Source organism: Mesocricetus auratus, unplaced genomic scaffold (assembly GCF_017639785.1).
Source record: "Mesocricetus auratus isolate SY011 unplaced genomic scaffold, BCM_Maur_2.0 Super-Scaffold_6730, whole genome shotgun sequence".
NCBI lineage: Eukaryota > Metazoa > Chordata > Mammalia > Rodentia > Cricetidae > Mesocricetus > Mesocricetus auratus.
In genome coordinates, this window is record NW_024429184.1 from 41,159,103 (window position 1) to 41,178,152 (window position 19,050).

At 41.5% G+C, this 19,050-nt stretch overlaps 1 protein-coding gene and 1 long non-coding RNA gene across 4 annotated transcripts in view; one reads left to right on the plus strand and one right to left on the minus strand.

Moving 5' to 3' along the window:
• Tp53inp1 (tumor protein p53 inducible nuclear protein 1) lies at positions 1–17,702 on the plus strand. Of its 3 annotated transcripts, none has more exons than XM_040740953.1 (5): positions 1–99; positions 7,127–7,380; positions 8,109–8,463; positions 10,916–10,953; positions 12,811–12,939. In XM_040740953.1, exons 2-4 carry the CDS (start codon positions 7,269–7,271, stop codon positions 10,935–10,937), a joined length of 489 nt encoding a protein of 162 aa, XP_040596887.1. In that variant the 5' UTR covers positions 1–99; positions 7,127–7,268; the 3' UTR covers positions 10,938–10,953; positions 12,811–12,939. The 3 variants fall into 3 exon arrangements, with proteins under 3 accessions (XP_040596887.1, XP_012965931.1, XP_040596883.1); XM_040740949.1 differs by lacking the exon at positions 10,916–10,953 and adding an exon at positions 2,814–2,887 and having other exon boundaries at positions 12–99; positions 12,811–17,702; XM_013110477.3 differs by lacking the exon at positions 10,916–10,953 and having other exon boundaries at positions 12,811–17,702.
• LOC110340175 overlaps positions 7,829–19,050 on the minus strand; it is a 23,238-nt gene continuing 12,016 nt past the window's right edge. The window contains exon 4 of the long non-coding RNA XR_002381949.2: positions 7,829–9,836. This is a non-coding gene — a long non-coding RNA (uncharacterized LOC110340175). The remainder of the gene's footprint in view (positions 9,837–19,050) is intronic.

The window sequence follows — 19,050 nt, forward strand, 5'->3', positions numbered from 1 at the left end:
GACCCGGACGGGCCGGCGGCCGCCAGGGCACGACCGACCGCCGCAGGAGCCGGCCTGCCGCAGCTACCTCAGCGCCCCCCGCCGCTGCGCTCGGCTCACGTAAGTGCCGGTGGGGTGGGGGCGGCTGGGCGTCCGCTCCCTGCCCCCCTCCCGGGCCGCGCAGGGCGACCCCGAGGACCTGCGGGTGACGGGAAGCCCGCTCCGTTACCCGGACACCCGCCCGGCCCCTCCTGACCCTGCGCACCACCGAGCGTGCACCTGGGGGCGAGCACTTCCCGTCGCTTCGGCCCGGATCAGTTTGGCCAGGGACTCTTGGGGTGTGCCAGAGACTGCTGGGGACTCCAAACACTTCATCTCGGACGGTCGCGACCGTCCTGTGAGGCCAGCTTTGCTTACTGAAACGGAGGAAACTCGGAGGCAGAGGGAGGTTAAGTAATTTTATGGCCACGCAGCCAATTAAAAGGAAACGGTGTTTACTATTTGCAGAGGGATTTCGCGTGCAACTCCTCCTTTTTGCTTCTATTTTCGTGGTTCGTTTACTCCGCATAAAAGTTCAGAGTAGATTAAGGGGCACCCCTTTCCACCTGTAACTCCCAAGGATTTCAGCGTCCCTGGCTGAAAGAGTCCTTTCAGAATGCTTAGTTTGAGAGGAGTGTGACTCTTGGGTCGTTACAGATGTCTAAGATCCTGAAATCACAGGCTTGGTGATTGTAATACTTTTCATTGTGTAAAAAGCACCAGGCAGCCGTTCAGTCTCAGCCACTATAAATCGAAGCTATAGCTTCCAAAGGCCTAATTTTTTATGATCAAGGTGTCTTTTGTCTTCTCATCCAGACTTTTATTCTTTTCTGTTTCCTGGTGTATTTCTCTTGAGAATGGTTGCTTTCAAAGGTCAAGCTTAAGAAGCAGTCAATTACCAACCTGTTTTCTGCCCACTGTCTTCAGACTTCAGGACAGAAGGTGATGTGTCCACTGGGAAATAATCTCCTTGTAAATTAGTTAAAAGACAGTAGAGGTGGAATGAGCCAAAACAACTTCCTTGGCTTTTTTTTTCAGTTCAAAATTTATTTTTAATTTCTTGACCCAAAGCCAAGGCTTGATGGCTCACACCTGTAATTCCAGTACTGGGAAGGTGGAGGTGTGAGAATCAGGAGTTCAAGGCCAGCCCAGCCTGTGGTTGGAGGCCAGCCCTTGTCTCAGACCAAAAGAACAAATACTTGTATTAGCACCTTTGTTTTTCTGAACTAGCAGGTTCTCTCCCGCCACCGTGTAGATTCTGGGGATCCAGCTCAGGTCACCAGGCTTGCCGGCAGACATTTCTACTTGAGCTATCCTGCTGGCTGCAGAGAATAGTTTTAAGGATGCTTTTCAATGATATGTTTAGTCAGCTGGTATTTCAAAACTGCCAAGGAGCCACAACTGCACTCATCAAAGTTGTGGGTGCTTTTGTTGTTGTTAATTTTAAAGTGTTTTTGGAGCCGCCTACTGGCAGCCAAAACAACTGAAAAGTGCTAGTCTGAAGTTTTTATAACTGGGCTGGAAGGATTCCTACACTACTGCTACTTCTAGGTACCAGCTCTCTTGCTTTTGGGCAAGTTATTTTCATTTCTGGAGCTCAGTTTTTTCACCACAGGACCAAGAAATAAATATCTCAATTGCCTGTCACATACCATAAAGCCTTCTGCAAATTGTAATTCTTGTTAACCAGTGCAAGACTAGTTAGGCTTACATATATATGGGCCTTTATAGGGGAAAACAAAAACAACAACAAAACCACCCAGACCCAAAGATGCTTACTGACCTGCTCAGTTTCCCTGTGAGCCTGCCTGCTATTCACAAGCAGTGACTGAGGTTGTAACTGAGAAGCAGGTAGAGGCGTCTAAACACCCATTTCCCGCATGTTGTAGCAGAAGGACCAAGTTTGGAAACCAGCAGTTAAGTCCACACCACGCTCTCTCTCTGAGTATGCATCTCAGAACTGGGAGAGGCAGGCCGGCAAGATCTTACAAGCTAACAACTCCACTGTAAGTCCCCAAAGGAGTATTCCTACCCACAAGGAAACTCAGCCACTGTCCATAAAACAGTTTCTACCCATATGTGAAAAACAGGATAAAATGTCAATTAAAAAGATACAACTTGCCGGGCGGTGGTGGCGCACGCCTTTAATCCCAGCACTCGGGAGGCAGAGGCAGGCGGATCTCTGTGAGTTCCAGGCCAGCCTGGTCTATAAATCAAGTTCCAGGACAGCTTGGGCTGGTATCACAGAGAAACCCTGTCACAAAAAACAAAACAAAAAAAAGATGACTTATTTTTTTTAATTATGCCTATAAGAAAAAAGAAACCTAAGAAAATGGGCCAGATGCTAACAATGATTGAACAAGGTGATGGTGTAGAAATCTACCAGCATTTTCTCAACTTCTATGATATGGTTTTGTTCATCTTATTAAAAGGTGTATATATATATATATATATATATACACATATACATACATACATACATACATACATATATATATATATATAGTGCAAGCAAGCAGTAATGGGAAAATCTGCCTTGATCAATACTTGGGCGCAGATAATTTGTTTTTCCTACCTGGGGCTTCCAAGTACCTCAGAGCAGCAGGCTGCCTCCTCCAGTTTCTCTGGCCTCTCTGTTAAATTCCACAGCTATATTTGTCAGTCTGTCCTCTTGGGGATTCATGTTTTCTCTGGAACTTTCATTATAGTTTTACTACTGCTGTAGAGTTATGAATGTGTCAGTGACCATATGGGGAAACTGTGAAACCCTACTTTTCCTATTTGTCTCCACACAGAACCTGCTTTCCTTGGAGCTAACTAACATCTCTGGGTGGGCGCTGAGGTTAAAAGAATAGTGACTATTATGAAGGTACATTCTTTGTGTCATCAGTGGGAGGGTAGGGTGTTAAACAGAAGACTTAAGAAATGTTTTCTTTTTATTACAGAGGGGGGGGCATGCATCCATGCATGCAGGTCTGCAGAGGTCAGAAGAGGGCATGGGGCCATCTAGTTGTGAGACACCTTATGTGAGTGATGGGAACCCAACTCTAGTCCTTCTGCAGGCAGTATACACTCTGTCTACCTATCTCTTTAGTTCCTAGGGAAAGAAGTTTTTTTTACAACAGCACTGTCCTACGTGAATGCTTAAATTTTCTAGTAGCTATGTTTAAAATGAAGGGGAAAATGAAATTAATTTTATTATAATTTATTTAACCATAACTATCAAAACATTATACTAACATGTAATTGATGCAAAATTATTAATGAGATAGTTAATGTTTTCAGTACAAAATCTTTCAAGTGCATTCTAGTATATACTTTATATGCATTAGGTATAACCAGATGCAAAGTCCTCACTGAAAATACTTAAACCATATTTAGTTGTATTACTTTAAGATGAGTTTATTGAGTGGGCAATGGTGGCAACACCTTTAATCCCAGCACTTAGGAGGCAGAGGCAGGTAGATCTCTGTGGGTTCAAGGCCAGCCTAAAGTTCCAGGACAGCCAGAGCTACATAGTGAGACCCTATCTTGAAATCAAAACAACAGCAAAAAAAGAAAAGAAAGGTACTCCGCCCCCCAATTTTTTTTAAGGTTTAACCCAACAAAACAGTTCTAAGAGTGAAAATTTAGTGTCTTGGTCACAGGAGTAACATACATGGGATGGTTTATCTGCTACATTTGGTGGCAGCCTTGATGGAGTTTGGTGTATAGGGTTCAATGCCCTAGCACTTGGCTGTCTCTGGGAACCCTACTGAAGGTAGGGCCAGAGGGCCTCGTATAGTTAGACCATCCTCACACCATGATTGTGCTCATGTGGGCCCTCCTTGGAGCAGTCCTGTCCATTTCCCTTACTTTTCTCCAGTGAGACTGAGGCTCACAGGATTAATCCACACAGTTCCAGTCACCAGCAGTGACTCTATGAGCTGAAGACAAGTTCTTTCATTCCTACTTCTGGTCCTTGCAGAGAAATGTAACCACCCCTGACTTTAGAAAATAAGAGTATGACTCGTGCTGAGTCTCACGGAGATTTTCAGGAGCAGCCTGCCTGTGGCAGAGCCCAGATAGTACAAGCATAGGCAGCCTCTCTGGGTTTGTCTGTAGCCAACGGGGAACAGTTTGCAGCTGCCCCAGTAGCTTTGATGCAGCCACGTTTTATGACTTATAGCCACTGATACGGCCTAAGTCCCAGGGCCTTGTCCCCAGGCAAGTGGAGAACAAGGCTCTCACCCAGGATGACTGAAAAAGTTCCCTGTGAGGTCCTCCCTGCTGCACAGCAGCTCTAGCTAATGAGGGCATACAGCTAGAGTCTTATACTCAGGACAGTGACGACAGCTCTCTAAGCTTCTTCGGCACAGTTGTACTTGGGCTGTTATCTGCCCTCATAACCTAAGAGAAATTGGGAAAAGCTTGAAACTATCTTTATTCCCCCTTTCTTACGTGCTCAAAACTCTTCATGTACACCCAACCTCATAGTGACTCATCCTTTGGTTTCAGGCAGATTGCACACTCCACCTTTTCTACAATTTCTCTTGAATTCTCCTTGTTAGCATGGAGCCCTCATGATCTGCCCATGCTGCTTCCCAGGAGGTTTCCAGGAAAACTGGTTATGCAAGTGACACTTCCTGTTTACCCACTTTTAATAATTAATGGCTGAGGATGATGCATTACAACCAGTGTCTTAATGTCATTTGTTTGAGGTTTTACCCTTGTATGCCAAATAGTTGTGGCAGTCTGTTCTATACACAGACAAAGGCAGCACAATACCCTTCTGTGAAGATGATTTTGAATGTGAGCTGGGCACTCTATCTCATGTATGTAATCCTAGCTGATACAGAAAGATCACTATGAGTTCCAAACCAATCTGGGCTAAAGAGCGAGGCCCAGTTTAAAAAAAAACAAACAAAACCCAAAAAAACCCACAAGAGCCTATTTCATTTCCCTTGTGTTGACAGCGCCTAAATTTGTGCTCCTAGGTGGAACCACATTCCTAAACGTGTGTTCTACTACCTAGTATCTCTAGTTTTATCGTCATGAACTCCCCTAACTCAGCCCAGGAATGGCATCCGTCTTGTACTTTGTGTGGCATCCCTGTCCTCTTAATGTCCCATTATAACTCGACTTATCCAGAAATCTGGTTCTTCCTGACCACACCTTTTATTTATTAAAAACAAACAAACCCAGGGTTTTGCTATGCACCCCAAACTGGCCAAGAAATATTGATCCTCTTGTCACAATCTGTCAAGTGGTGGGTTACAGACAGCATTTCCATGCCTGGTTTCTCTTAATTTCTTCCCTGTAAAGTTCTGCAGGATCTGGTCCACCTTAGTCCACAGCTTGTTCCTTTGACTCTCAGTCTGGATCTTGAGCCACCTGGATAGTGCCAAGCTCTCTCATAGGCAGGCCTTCATAGAGTGCTGTCTGCCTCTTCTGTACTCTTCTCGATATCCAAGGTCACTCACTGGAGAGCTGCACCAGGGGATGTCTGAGGACCATCTGGAAATTCTTTGTGCTACATCATAAAATTCACTGCTTCACTTCCTGTGTGGTTTGTGTTCACTGCTGGTTCCCATGCTCAGCACTCTGCCTCACACACAGCAGGTACACACTAAATGTTTGTAGAGTAACAGCTGATCTATCCAGAGAACTTTGCATGAGCATTCTGCCTGCATAATCTCACTTAACAAGAGTAGATCAGGGAGACTGTTGGTGGCCTATGGTAGATTGAGAGCAATCTACAGCAAGTAGATTTAGGCTGTTTATATAGCCAGAGGCCACAGAACGTGCTGGTAATTTGGATAAGGAACTGAGTGGCATCAGAGTTGGTAGGAGGTAGCCAAAAAAAAAAAAAAAAAATCTTGAGGAAAAACCTAAAAAATCTTCTTGATGTGTTCCATTTACTGTGCTATTGGGCAGTCAGGTAGAAATGGGCACTTACATCTGTAACTCTGTTTAGATAAGACAAGCTGTGTTTCCTCATTTAAAACTCACCAGAACTACCTGAGGTAGGAGCCATAATGGACTGACATTGTGTAACTTCCTAAGTCATTTTTTTAAAGCGTGTGTGGTACATCTGTGGCGGTCAGAGGATAACTTGTGTAAGCTGTTTCTTTCCTTCTTTCTACGTGCCATCTCAGGGATCAAACTTACATCGTTAGGGCTTTTATAAGCAAGTGCCTTTACTCCCTGAGCTATTTCACTTGCTCGTCTTTCTAAGTTCCTGTGGGTTTTTAAGATTTATTTTCTATTGTGTTTTGCTTGCATGTATGTATATGTACTGTGTACATGCCTGGTGCCCTCTGAGGTCAGAAGAGGGTATCAGATCCTCTGGAACTGGAGTCACAGATTCGTTGTCTTAGTTAGGGTTTCTACTGCTGTGAAGAGACAGCATGACCATGGCAACTCTTACAAAGGAAAACTTGAGGCAGTGGCTTACAGTTCAGAGGTTCAGTCCACATTCATGATGGGAAGCATGGCGGCATGCAGACACATGTGCTAGAGGGAGCTGAGAGTCCTGCATCTGGATCCACAGGCAGCAGGAAAAGAATGAGAGCTACGCTAGGCCTGGCTTTAACTTCTTCCAGCAAGGCCACATCTCCCCATGGTGCTATTCGGGGCCTATTTTCATTAAAACTACCACAGGTGTAAACTACCATATGGGTGTCTGGGAACTGAACTGGTTGTCTACAAGAACAAGTGATCTTAACCATTTCTCTCTCTCCAGCCCCATCTTCCTAAGTTTTAAAGTGAAACGGGAAATGAGAATTTGAATCCCATGTACACACTGATTCCTGAACCACCCCACAGAGAACAGTGTTGCCAGCCAGCCCCATATCTTGCACACATATGTTTCTATGGTGTAAATTTCCCCGTGCCAGTAATAGGAATTGTTTTAAAACTAAACTATGCTGTTCTTATAGAGCCCAAATATGAGGCTTGCCTAAAGTAGTACATGAAGAACACAAAACAGCAGGATAACGGGGTGGAGAAGACGAGGGCTTGACATCATGGTGGAAGCAAGAGAGAGGATTAGGAGTCAAGGCCAAACTTGTCTCAAAAAAAAAAAACTCACAACAAATAAAAATAACCATTTTCTGTTTAATTTTAGAGATGATGACTCTTGTTCTCCACCTACACTGAAGAAACACTGCACTTTAATCTCCTGTCTGTGCCATCAGGTCAACTGAAGACAGGGTTCTGAAATCTCAGCTATAGAGCTATCCAGCCAAAGTCTCAATCTTGCCTTAACAATGTTTCAGAGACTGAACAAAATGTTTGTAGGTGAAGTTGCTACTTCTTCCAACCAAGAACCAGAATTTAGTGAGAAAGAAGATGATGAGTGGATTCTTGTTGACTTCATAGGTAAGGTATACTCAACAGTAAATCATCACAACACAAGTGGCACTCAGAAAGCTGTGTAGCTAAGGATAACCTAAATTCCTGATCCTCCTGCCTTCATTTCCCAAGTCTATGATGACAGATACACTCTACCACACCTGGCTCAGAAGTGGGAACTCCTGGGGCTGGAGGTGTGTGCAGGTGGGTTAGTAGAATGCCTCTCTATACACACACACACACACACACACACACACACACACACACACACACACACACACACACACCACACTTGTGTGCATTCAAACATGAATGCATACATATTTACACACAAAATGTGAACTCTTAAATGTAATTTTTAAGGTTTAAAAGCAAATAAATGAAGACATCTCTAAGAACTTTCAGGAAACATTTTGTGCCAGACAATCCTGTTAGTGAAACTCACTGACGTCAGACAGTTTTGCAACTCCTAAAGCCTGGTCTAAGCAAAGATATTTTAATGGGAAACCCTCATATGAACAGGAACCCACGAGACTTACAATGTTTATTTGCCAGAATATAAAGTCCTAAAGTCATTCCTTAATGCCAGTATAACTATAGACAAGTTGGAAATTAATTTATAACTGCTACAAGTGAATACTGCTTTTGTAAGCATCTGTTAATACAGTATTTTTTCTTTTTTCTGTTGTGAACTTCATGGTGACTACCACCACTGACTGCTCATCCTCCTGTGTGCTATGTGGATCACAATTTAGATACTTGCACTAGTTTCTCAGCAGAGGAAGAGGAAGACGAGGATGACATCAATGAAGAGTCCCCAGCAGAGCACACGTCAGTCTTCTGTTTACCTGCGTCTCTGGAGTGTCTGGCTGATACCAGCGATTCCTGCTTCCTCCAGTTTGAGTCCTGTCCACTGGAGGAGAGCTGGTTCATCACCCCTCCCCCATGTTTTACGGCAGGTGGATTACCCACTGTCAAGGTGGAAACAAGTCCTATGGAAAACCTTCTCATTGAGCATCCCAGCATGTCTGTCTATGCTGTGCACAGTTCCTGCCCTGGCCTTAGTGAGGCCAGCTGTGGAAATGAAGAAGACAACTCAAGCAGCCCCAGGTACGTTGCAAGCACTTTACTCTTTGCACAAACAGTCTGCTAAGCAAAAATGTTATTTCTATACAGTACAAAGCTATGGCTTTAGAAGTATAAAGTGATTGTGTTGGAAATTTACTTAAGTTATCACAGTCAGGGTTATAATTGCAGCATGTAGGTCTGTGTTGAGTTTTGTAAGGTTATTGGTTGTAGCATAGCTCAGTTGTATAATAGAGAGCCATCTCACTTACAAAATTATGCTACTGGAGGGAAATAAAAAGACTGGTATTTCTGATAAGTATATTAGAATACATTCTGATATACTGTAGAATAAATTATTTAGGGTATCAAATTCACCTAAAATACACTTCAAAAATTTATTTTCTTCCACATGTTAGCTAAATCACATTAAGTGGTGCTCAACCTAGAAAATCCAAGTATTTGTTCTAACAGCTTTCCTCAGATTTCACATTGCAGTGATGTCTGTTGTATGTCAGTCCAAAATGGCAGGGGGGCTCTGAATGGCAGATGGGTGAGGGCCCAGTAAGCTCAGGGGAGGTAAGTCAGTGAAGATTGTATGTCACAAATCAACCTTCAAAGATTCTGTGGCCTTCACCAAGAGAACATTTTCAGCATACATCTCAGACGATTGTCACCTATGAAAACCAAGTCTTCCTCTCCATTTCATCTGCTTAGTCTGGCCAGTCAGTCAATGCATGTCAGTGAAACATGCTCTGTAATAATAGCAAACCACATTGTGAGAGCAGCCACTGACTTATGCCTTCTCTGGACCCTTTGGAGTACTTCACCGCCATCCTATGTGCTCCTCTTGGATATTTCAGGCCATGACTCCACTGGACCACTGTATGTAGCTTGTTCCCATGAATAAAAACTAAACCCGGGCAATGCTAACCTTTCCAGAATTGCTGCCCTCTTAAGTCTCAGTATTATATAGACGTACTTTAGAAAGGCTAAATACTCCTCTTACTTGTACCAAATTAAAAGTCATGTTTTAATACAGTCATGTAATACCAGGCATAAGCTGGGGCTTCAAGTGGCACTTTTTTGAAAGACATTATTTTGCTGAGTTAAGTGTATTTTGGCATCCCAATGAAAATTAGATAGACCTTGTTTGTAGGTGATGGCAATTTAATTGCTTTACCGTTGCTTTAAGCAGATTTCTTCAGTTCTTAAAAATTCTTCCCTACTAACACTGATTGAATCTCTGAGGAATCCATTCAAGAATTTTACATGATTAGGCACTAGAGAGATGGCTCAGTTAAGAGCACTGGCTGCTCTTTCAGATGACCCATATTCAATTTATAGTATCCATATGGCAGCGCCTAACTGCAACTCCAGCCCGTGGGGATGACGCCATCTTCTGGCCTCTGTGGGTACTGCAGACACATGGTGCAGATTTATTTACATGCAAGTAAAACATTCATAGGTACAAAATAGAAATAAGTAAAATCTCAAAAAAATTTAAAAGAATCTTACATGATTAACAGTCACTTTAAATTTACTTACTAACACTTGATACTTTTAAAGTACATGTGTGTGTATAATTGGCAGTTTTGTAATGTTATAGCATACACTGCCAAGAATTTAAATATGCAGAAATTTAAAAATTTGCAATGACATCTCTTATGATGATCCACATATGAATACTGTTAACACCCTAGGCATGCCCTAAGTTGTTTTTACTATATAGGTAAGTTTCAGTACCTGTTCACCTACACTTTGAACCCAGATGGGGGCATGCTCCCAATTTATTAGGCACAATATCTACCCTCGTGTTCCCGCAAATTTTCACTTTATCTGCTTACCAAATCATATTCTAATCTTCTCCTTAAGAGCCTGTTTCTGGAGTATTCAAGCATCTGTGCACTGCATCTGGAAGTTTGGATTTACACTCCTGTATTGTACATCCTGACATGTCGGATCAGCAGACAGATACTTTGCATACATGAATTATCAAAGGCCAGCCATGGTGGTACATGCCTGTAGCATTTAGGAGGATGAGGCAGGAGGATCACTAGTTCTCTAAGGACAGCTTGGAATACATAATGAGATCTCTGTCTCAAAAAGGGTGTGTGTATATTTTTAAATCAAGGTAGAATCAGATGTTAACCAAAGTAGCAACACTGTTTATATAGTAAAGCCTGTGCTTTCTGAGCAAGCAATAAACCATCTTTCAAACATACTACTTCCGTTCTTTCTGTCCTCAGGAATATTAGTGCAAACCACAAGAGGATGAAGCTGAGTACTTATAATGCTTTAGAGTGTACATTTTATTGCATCTTAGCCTTTAAATATTGTTTGTGAAGGTTTATGTGTAACCATAATTTTAAGTAATATGTCTTCTATTACCCATAATCAGTCTTATTAAAGAAAAATGACCATGTCCTAGTAGTAAAATTAAAATGGCATTTTAAATCTTATAGTGATTTAATAGTTCACCATTTAACATTTGTAGGGCCAGGAAAAGCTGCTTATAAGACTCATGGGCACAGAGTAAGTATGTTCACTTTGAGACTGTATGATCTGTGTTATCAGTCTGAGCAAGGAGCTCAGGAATCCAAAATGCCTGCCTTCTAAAAGTCATCGAGCTGATATTAGCTTCTGTCTGTTTCTTTTTTCTCTTGTTTTTCCGTATTGCGAGGGAACAAGCCTTGCACATACTAGACAAGCACTCTACCACTGAGCTATCCTACCATCCAACCTGTGTTAATTTCTCAATGGGATCTGTGTGTATGTGCATGAAGATAGTTTTCTCCCATCATTTTAAGCAAAATATGTTCACTGACTAAAATAACTAGTAAAGATCCTAAAACTCAGACTGGAATATAGCTCAGTTTGTAGAGTGCTTGTCTGGTGCACAAGAAAACCTGGGTTCAGTTGCCAGTGAATAAACCAGACTTGTTAGTGCACACCTGTCATCCCAGCCCTGGAGAGGGAGAGGTGGGAGGATCACAAGTTCAAGGTCATTCCTGGCTACCCTGAGCTAGATACCACAATCCTCATTGTCAAGTTGTGCTGGGAATGCAGCTCACTTGTCAACCCTGCAAGAGGCCTGAGACCAATGCACTGCACTGCCTAAAACTAAAGCTTTTTATGCGTTAGTATACATACTGGCTGGGCGTTGGTGGCGCACGCCTTTAATCCCAGCTCTCGGGAAGCTGAGGCAGGTGGATCTCTGTGAGTTAGAGACCAGCCTGGTCTACAAGAGCTAGTTTTCAGGACAGCCTCCAAAGCCACAGAGAAACCCTGTCTCTAAAAACCAAAAAAGAAAAAGAAAAAACATACTGTATACAACCACGTTCTAATGTATGTGTTTTTTAAGGGTCGTAAAACTCTCTGGTGTAAAGGCCATTCCAAAATATGCTCTCCTGTGGTATAAATAAAAAACTGACATAATAAGCATTGATTTTTTTTTTAACCTAGCAAATGTGAAGTTGAAGGAATGTCCTTACATACATTTCTATGAAATACAGATCCACATGCTACCTAGGACATTTTTATTGTAGCCAGAAATCATCTGTGAAGGTGCTGTTGATGTAAATGCTTTCAAATCAGTCAAATTTGAGAATTAACATATTTTATTTTTAGTATTATGGTAAAACTGAAACATAATTTCTTCAAAACAGCTAAAAACTGGGTATAGTGGCTCACACTGTAATTTCAGCACTTGACAAGCTAAGGCAGAAGGAGCAGTAATTCAAAGCCAGCGTTTCCAACATGGCAAATTTGAGGCCACCCTGAGCTACATGGGATTCTGTCTTAGAAAACTAAATAAACAGATTTGCAAATGTTCAGTAATCAATTCTCCTCTTGGAGAACCATATTAAATTCACTCAGTATGAAGCACATTTTTAATATACAGCCCATTTAGTCATCTCTGGATTATATGCTATATTCCTATTAAAAGTTAACTTTTTCAGAGGTTAACACTAGCTATTCTTTCAGAGGACCCAGGTTCAATTCCCATCACCCACATGGTAGCTCACAATTGTCTGTAACTCCAATTTCAGGGATCCATAGACATGCATGCAGGAAAACACCAATGAACATAAAATGTGTGTTTAAAAGTTAACCTTTTCACCTAGAAGTTATGACACATATTTGTAATTCCAAACTTGGGAGGCTGAGGCATGAGGGTGGTGAACTTGAGGGTAGCCTGGGCTAATAACAAGACACCACCTCAAAAAGAAGTTGGTTTCTCCTTTCTACCACTATCAGCTAATACAATCACAAAATGTAAATCTGTCCATCAGCCAGGGGTCACTTAGTCTTCCCAAGCAGAGACAAATCACTGAGTAGCCTTTTTAAAAGCACCCTGTTGTTGATCCGTTCCACTTTGATCTGTTTCAGAATGGAAGCCCAAAGTGAAATTGGGGAGCACATTCACTGCTGTGTTGCAGCTCTAGCTGTTCAGGCAACGTTTTTGGAACAACCCAAGAGCTTCCGCCCTTCCCAGTGGATAAAAGGACACAGTGAGAGACAGTCTCTGAACAGAAATGGCCTTCGTCGCCAGAACCTTACCAGAGATTGCCACACTCGACAAAAGAAGCACAGTGGCTGGGTGGTTCACCAGCCCTGCCCACGCCAGTACAATTACTGAGAACACTGGACTCTGCTGGTTGGTTTCCTCGGTCGGGTTTGTGCCTGTCTACGTATGTGGATGTGTGTGCATACGATGAAAATGCTCTTTCCAATCGCCTAGTTTGTCAGTGTGTCTAGACATTGTCACAATCAGATTGTTACGCTGTGTGTCACATAATGCCTTGCTCCTGACAACTACTTTTAAAAACCTTTTCAGAAGCTTTTTGGAAACATATCAATACAGTTACAGTGTTTGGGGTGGTCTTTAAATACAGTAAGGTATATATGAGTTAGTCAGCGTCTTAAGAACATTTCTTACCCCAAGTATAAGAATAGGCATCTTTTCAATTTCATGTATTTTGTATTATTTAATCTTTTGTGTAAGCAAAAATTTATTCTCAGGGTCAGCCATATACTTTATTGACCAGTACTTGATAGTCTTTTCTGTATATAATGAGTACATTTTTATACACTAACATGAGCATTAACAGATTTTTGCCATGGATATAATGGAATTAATGGCTGAACTTACTTTTGAAAGAAAACTTGACATATTCTGTATGTATGGTTCTTTTTTCCCAAGTTAGTCATTGCAGTTTATTGTGGGATTCAGGTACATTATTTTTGGTGAACAGTGCATTCAATAATTCTGATGTGACTCCACAAGATGGTACAGATACTAGAGCTGCCATGGACAATAGCACTTGCCTCCTATGCAAAGGGAAAAATGGGAGCCGTGGTGATATTGGAGTTCTGTCTGTAGGTAGCCACAGAGCAGTCAGTATTTGGAGGTGTCTAGAGTCTTAACTGCCACCTCAGCTGAGAATGCACAAGTGCTTGCCCAGGCACTTGATGGCTTCATGCTCATGTCTGCCCTTAAGAAAGGTAAATGCTCAAGACATGGAGCCTGTCCTCCTAAGGGGAAAGCATGGGGGATTTGTGTCTGTTATAGCATCCAAGACTGATGGGTTGGTTTGAGTTTTTTTTTTTTTTTTTTTTTTTTTGGTTTTTTCGAGACAGGGTTTCTCTGTATTGTTTTGGAGCCTGTCCTGGAACTCACTCTGTAGACCAGGCTGGCCTCGAACTCACAGAGATCTACCTGCCTCTGCCTCCCGAGTGCTGGGATTAAAGGCATGCTCCACCAACGCCCGGCGAGCTTTCATTTTTTTTAACTTCACAAAATCTTTAACCACTTTGGCCTGTTTGCTCCACAGCAGGGGAGTAATAATACGTCCCTCACAGAGTTGTGAGGATCACATACTAATTGAAGTGGAGCTGTCAGAACTAAACTTTGTGTGAACTTCCAGGGCCTTTTTGCCGAACCTAGTGGTGGGAGGCTGTGGCACTTTTTCTGCCATGATTATTCTTCAGGGTTGGTGCTAATGGTGTGGGGTTCCACTCACATAGGTCAGTTAACTTGATTAAAGGAAAGTCCATTTTCTTACCTCTAACTGGTCACTTCTTTGTAAGCAGTTTTGATGGATTTTAATGAGCCATCCATACTTGCAACCAACTTTCTGGAACATTAAACCCATGTACAGCTTAAAGCACATTTTACTGAGAATGCTGTCATTACCTATATAATCAAACAACTCACTTCCCTATCTCCTCCGCAACCCTCATTAAACACTTGTTCATGAACTAATTTTGAGAAAAAGGCAGCATATTGTTACATGAAGTATTGTCCCTGGAGCAGCTTGACACGGAAGCTTGGGAGACTTTGAGGGAAGAGCTGTGCTCGCTCTGACGAGGCTGGGGTTTACAGCTGCAGTTAGATGGTGAAGGGTGTTCCTATACTGGCTGTCTAAGTGCCAGGGAGGCTCTCTCAGAACAGGAATCTAGATTCCTTGTCCTTCCCTAAACCTTTTCCACACTGACTTCCTCTTTTGTTTATCTGTTTTCTAATTGGGGCCAAGTCTGTAAAGTCGTGAAACTGAGAAGTTATTTGTTACTATTTGTGTTTTCATGAAGGTTTGCATGTTTTACACCATGTCTGTTATAGGATCATATGCTAATAACTTGAAAATAGAGCAGCTACGTGTCTTCTGGACACAAGCTTCTAAATGCATGTAGCCTTTCCTACCCCCTTACATCAAGTTGTGTCTCACAAGCTGGAAGCTCAGCCATGATCATTTGTTTGGCCAGCATCAAGTGATTTGTGTATTAAACTACAGTAGTTTTTTTTTTTAAACATTACATCTCTTTCAGTTACTGACTTTTCATTTGCCTTGTCTGTGCCTAGTATTTTTGACTTGTCCCTGAAAACCCACAAACAGATCACATCAATTACTGGGATTTTTTTTTCTCTTTAAGGTTAAGATTACCACACCACCTATAATAGGTAGCACACTGTGGTTCCTGTGTGAAAGTTTATGTCTAAAATTGGCACATGGAAGAAAAATTGAAGTTCCTGGTCATTAGGTGTTTGTTAGGCAACTACTGTAAGACATAAGTCCAGCAACACAGACCAATGTGAACCTGTTAATGCTCTGTGAGACACGGCCAGAGTGCATTTTATGAGTTGGTTACTCACTGATTACCATCACCATATTTTGTAACTTCTAGTGGTTTACAATGTACTTCAGCGCATTAAAAGTACAATCAGTAGGAAGACCCCAAGGGTTGGGGGTGTAGTTAGTGATAGAACACTTCCTTAGTATATGCAAGGCCCGGAGTTCCACAAAACAAAGCAAGACTCCTGCATTAGGAGCATTTCTAAACTGATAGCCTAGAATTTCGCTTGGAAAGTCTGGAATACATGGTGTATATCACCACATATCTGGGGTATATTTTTTAGCTTTTACAGCAGACCCCACATTCCTGGAAGTTTGTGATTTGTGTTAAACATTTTAGAGTGTGTATTCTGTTAATTACTATTTTCCGAGTTATATTCTGCACTGTAGGTAGATGCTTAGCTCGCCATACTTATCTTGTGGCTATTTGTATTTGTGTGGTTGGGTAGGTACAGAGATGTTAAGAGATTGGATTTATACAGGAACTTAAAAATAATTTTCTGTATATTTTTCCAATTCCCATACAGATGGTTCCTGTTTTATCACTTCGTTGGTTCTATCAAGAGTGTTTACTTAAAACTTGCCAGGGCCTATAAGTCTGCCTGTTATTTTTACTTCTCAAATCTGTACACTGGGTTTCAGTCTCCACTTTTTTAGAAATCTGAATTGCTTTGCTATTTTTTTTTGTTCCATCCTCACAGAAGCATACAGTTTTTGTATACACTTAAAAAAACAAACAAAAAACAAGGCAGGGTATCATCTATTCTTATTTTCTTTGAATTGGAAACAAAAATAAGTATGAAGGACTACAACTAGAAGACAGACATTTAAATGCATTTAAGTAGATTAGTGGAAAAAGTTTCTACCATTTTCTTTTTATTTTAGAGACAGTTAAGAGACTGCTCCCTTGGGGCTGGAGAGGTGGCTCAGAGGTTAAGAGCACTGGATGCTCTTCCAGAGGTCCTGAGTTCAATTCCCACCCAGCAACCACATGGTGGTTTACAACCATCTGTAATGAATTAATAATAATAAATAAAATCTTAAAAAAAAAAAAAGAGACTGCTCCTTGTACTGGGAGATACTCTACTCTATGTCTCTGTTGTTCCCTTGAAGTTATCTTTTTATTTTATAAGGCATATAGATACTATTAGTTTAAAATTCTTTAAGGTTAGGTAGTTCCATGCCATCAGCCTCTGATGTATTATAAATGGCAACCCTACCTACTTCTTATACTGAAATTTTACATGAATGCTTGTCTACACATGACAGTGTTGTCCACTTTGTCACAGGCCAGTTTCTCTTGAAATGTGACACCAATTCAAGCAGCTTGGGTGCAGACACACCAGGAAGAGTGTCTCCTCTTACTGGCAACAGTATCCTTTATGTGGAAGAGAAGTTACTATTCAGAGGAAGGCAACTTAGTGGATGCTGTTCTGTGTGTCATTGATAAGTTTCCTTGTGACACTGAGAATGTCTCCACTGTTGAGTGACCAGCTTGGCTCTCTCTGCACTTCCCTGTTTTAGTAGTTTAGTAGTTTGTTTTCTAGGTGGACTTGTAAACCCAACTGCGCCTGGGAGGTTAGATGTGTGTATTTGGGGGCCCCAGGGGTGTGTGTAGTTTTATTTCTTTCCTTTTTGGTTTCGTTTCCTTTAGATATTTTGAACTTTAGTCAATACTTCTGTGTTATTTTTTAAGTAGCTTTATTTCTTTCCTCTAGTAAAATTGTGAACACAACTTGCCTTCTGAAGGCAGGATATGAGTTATGGATACAGAAAAGTATTGTAGGTTGTACTGTGTGCCTTTACAATGTGTTTATGGGCAGTTTTTTCTCTCATCAACTTGAACACCTAAAAGGGACATTTTGGTTAGGCTATATATACTGTATATCAATCTATGCATAAATGGCAGCTTGTTTTCTTGAGCCACTATCTAATTGTTTTTCTGTTTTTATAAAATTTTTTATACTGATTGGGTCACAGATGGTCAGTTTTACACAGAATGAATAGCACAGCACTTTGCCAAAAACACCTGTAGTGTTGCTTAAACACTGTGTATTACACCAGTTCTTTGTAATGGGTTCATAGTGCATTTTGGGGAGTTACAGTTTTTTTTAAATCTGTCAGTAAATAAAATGTCCTTTAACTTAACATGTGTTGGATACTTTTATCTTCATGGTCATTACTTTGTTTTTTTAATGTGCACTGGTGTTTTGACATGGGTGGTAGGCCCTGGAACTGGAGTTACAAACAGTTGAACTGACATGTGGGTGCTGGGAATTGAACCTGGGTTCTCTGGAAGAGCAGTCAGTGCTCTTAACCCTTGAGTCATACCTCCAGTCCAGTCATTACTCTTGAAAGTAACACAACTTAAAACACTTGACATCATCAGCCAGTGGTGGCGCACGCCTTCAATTCCAGCACTCAGGAGGCAGAGGCATGCGGATCTTTGAGTTTGAGGGCAGCCTGGTCTCCAGAGCGAGTTCCAGGACAGCTAAGGGTGTTACACAGAAACCCTGTCTCAGAAAAGAAAAGAAAAGAAAAGAAAAGAAAAGAAACAAACAAAACCCAAATCTAATAGGGGTGAGAGTGTAACTCTTTTGGTAGAAAGCTTGCCTAACATGCATGAAGTTTGGACACACTGGATAAAATTGGGTATGGTGTTTTGCCTGTAATTCCAGCACTCAGCACTGGGGAGGTGTAGATAAGATGATCAGAAGTTCTGATTCTTAGAACAACGTGAATTGCTCTTGTACACCTTGTAACAGAGCTAGACTGGTAAAACATTAATTCTTGTGGCATACTTTTATTGAAGGACTTGACAAAGCAGAGACTGCTTATGCTATAACTAAGCTGTGAGTCAGTCTTTTCCTACTATCAGGAGGCCGTGCGTGCGTGCGTGCCTGCGCAACCTCAACGACATGAATTCAAATGAATCTAATCTCTGGATTCCACAACGGAACAAAAGAACAGACTTCTAAATATTGCGCTGATTGTCACAAGTGTGCTGTGTTTTATTAAACAATCTTTCATAAACATACTAATAAAAGTTTAAAATTTAAAATTCAGTCCATAATCCTTTATTTGCAATATTTGAAAAGCCCTTAAAACTAAGATATTCCCCCTAAGTTTGTTGCCAAACTTATTACCCCCCATAAAAAATAATCTGTCTTAACTGACCTAAGTCACAACATTCTGTCCAAGGCCTCTCCCATGTACCAAAATTTGTTGCTACTTTGTTTTCATGTAACTATGAAAGTGGGGATATTGAAGTGATGGCTCAACCACTAAGAGAGAGAGCACAGGCCAGTCTTCCAGCATCTATCTCAGCACCTGCAACTCCAATTCCGAAGGATCTAATGCCCTCTTCTGGCCTAAGCAGGCACTGCATGTAGGTAGCACAGACAAATGAAGGCAAAATGCCACACCCACTTAAAAAAGAAGAAAATCAAAAAAGAGGGGCAGGAGAGATGGTTCGGTTGGTAAAGCGCTTACCATG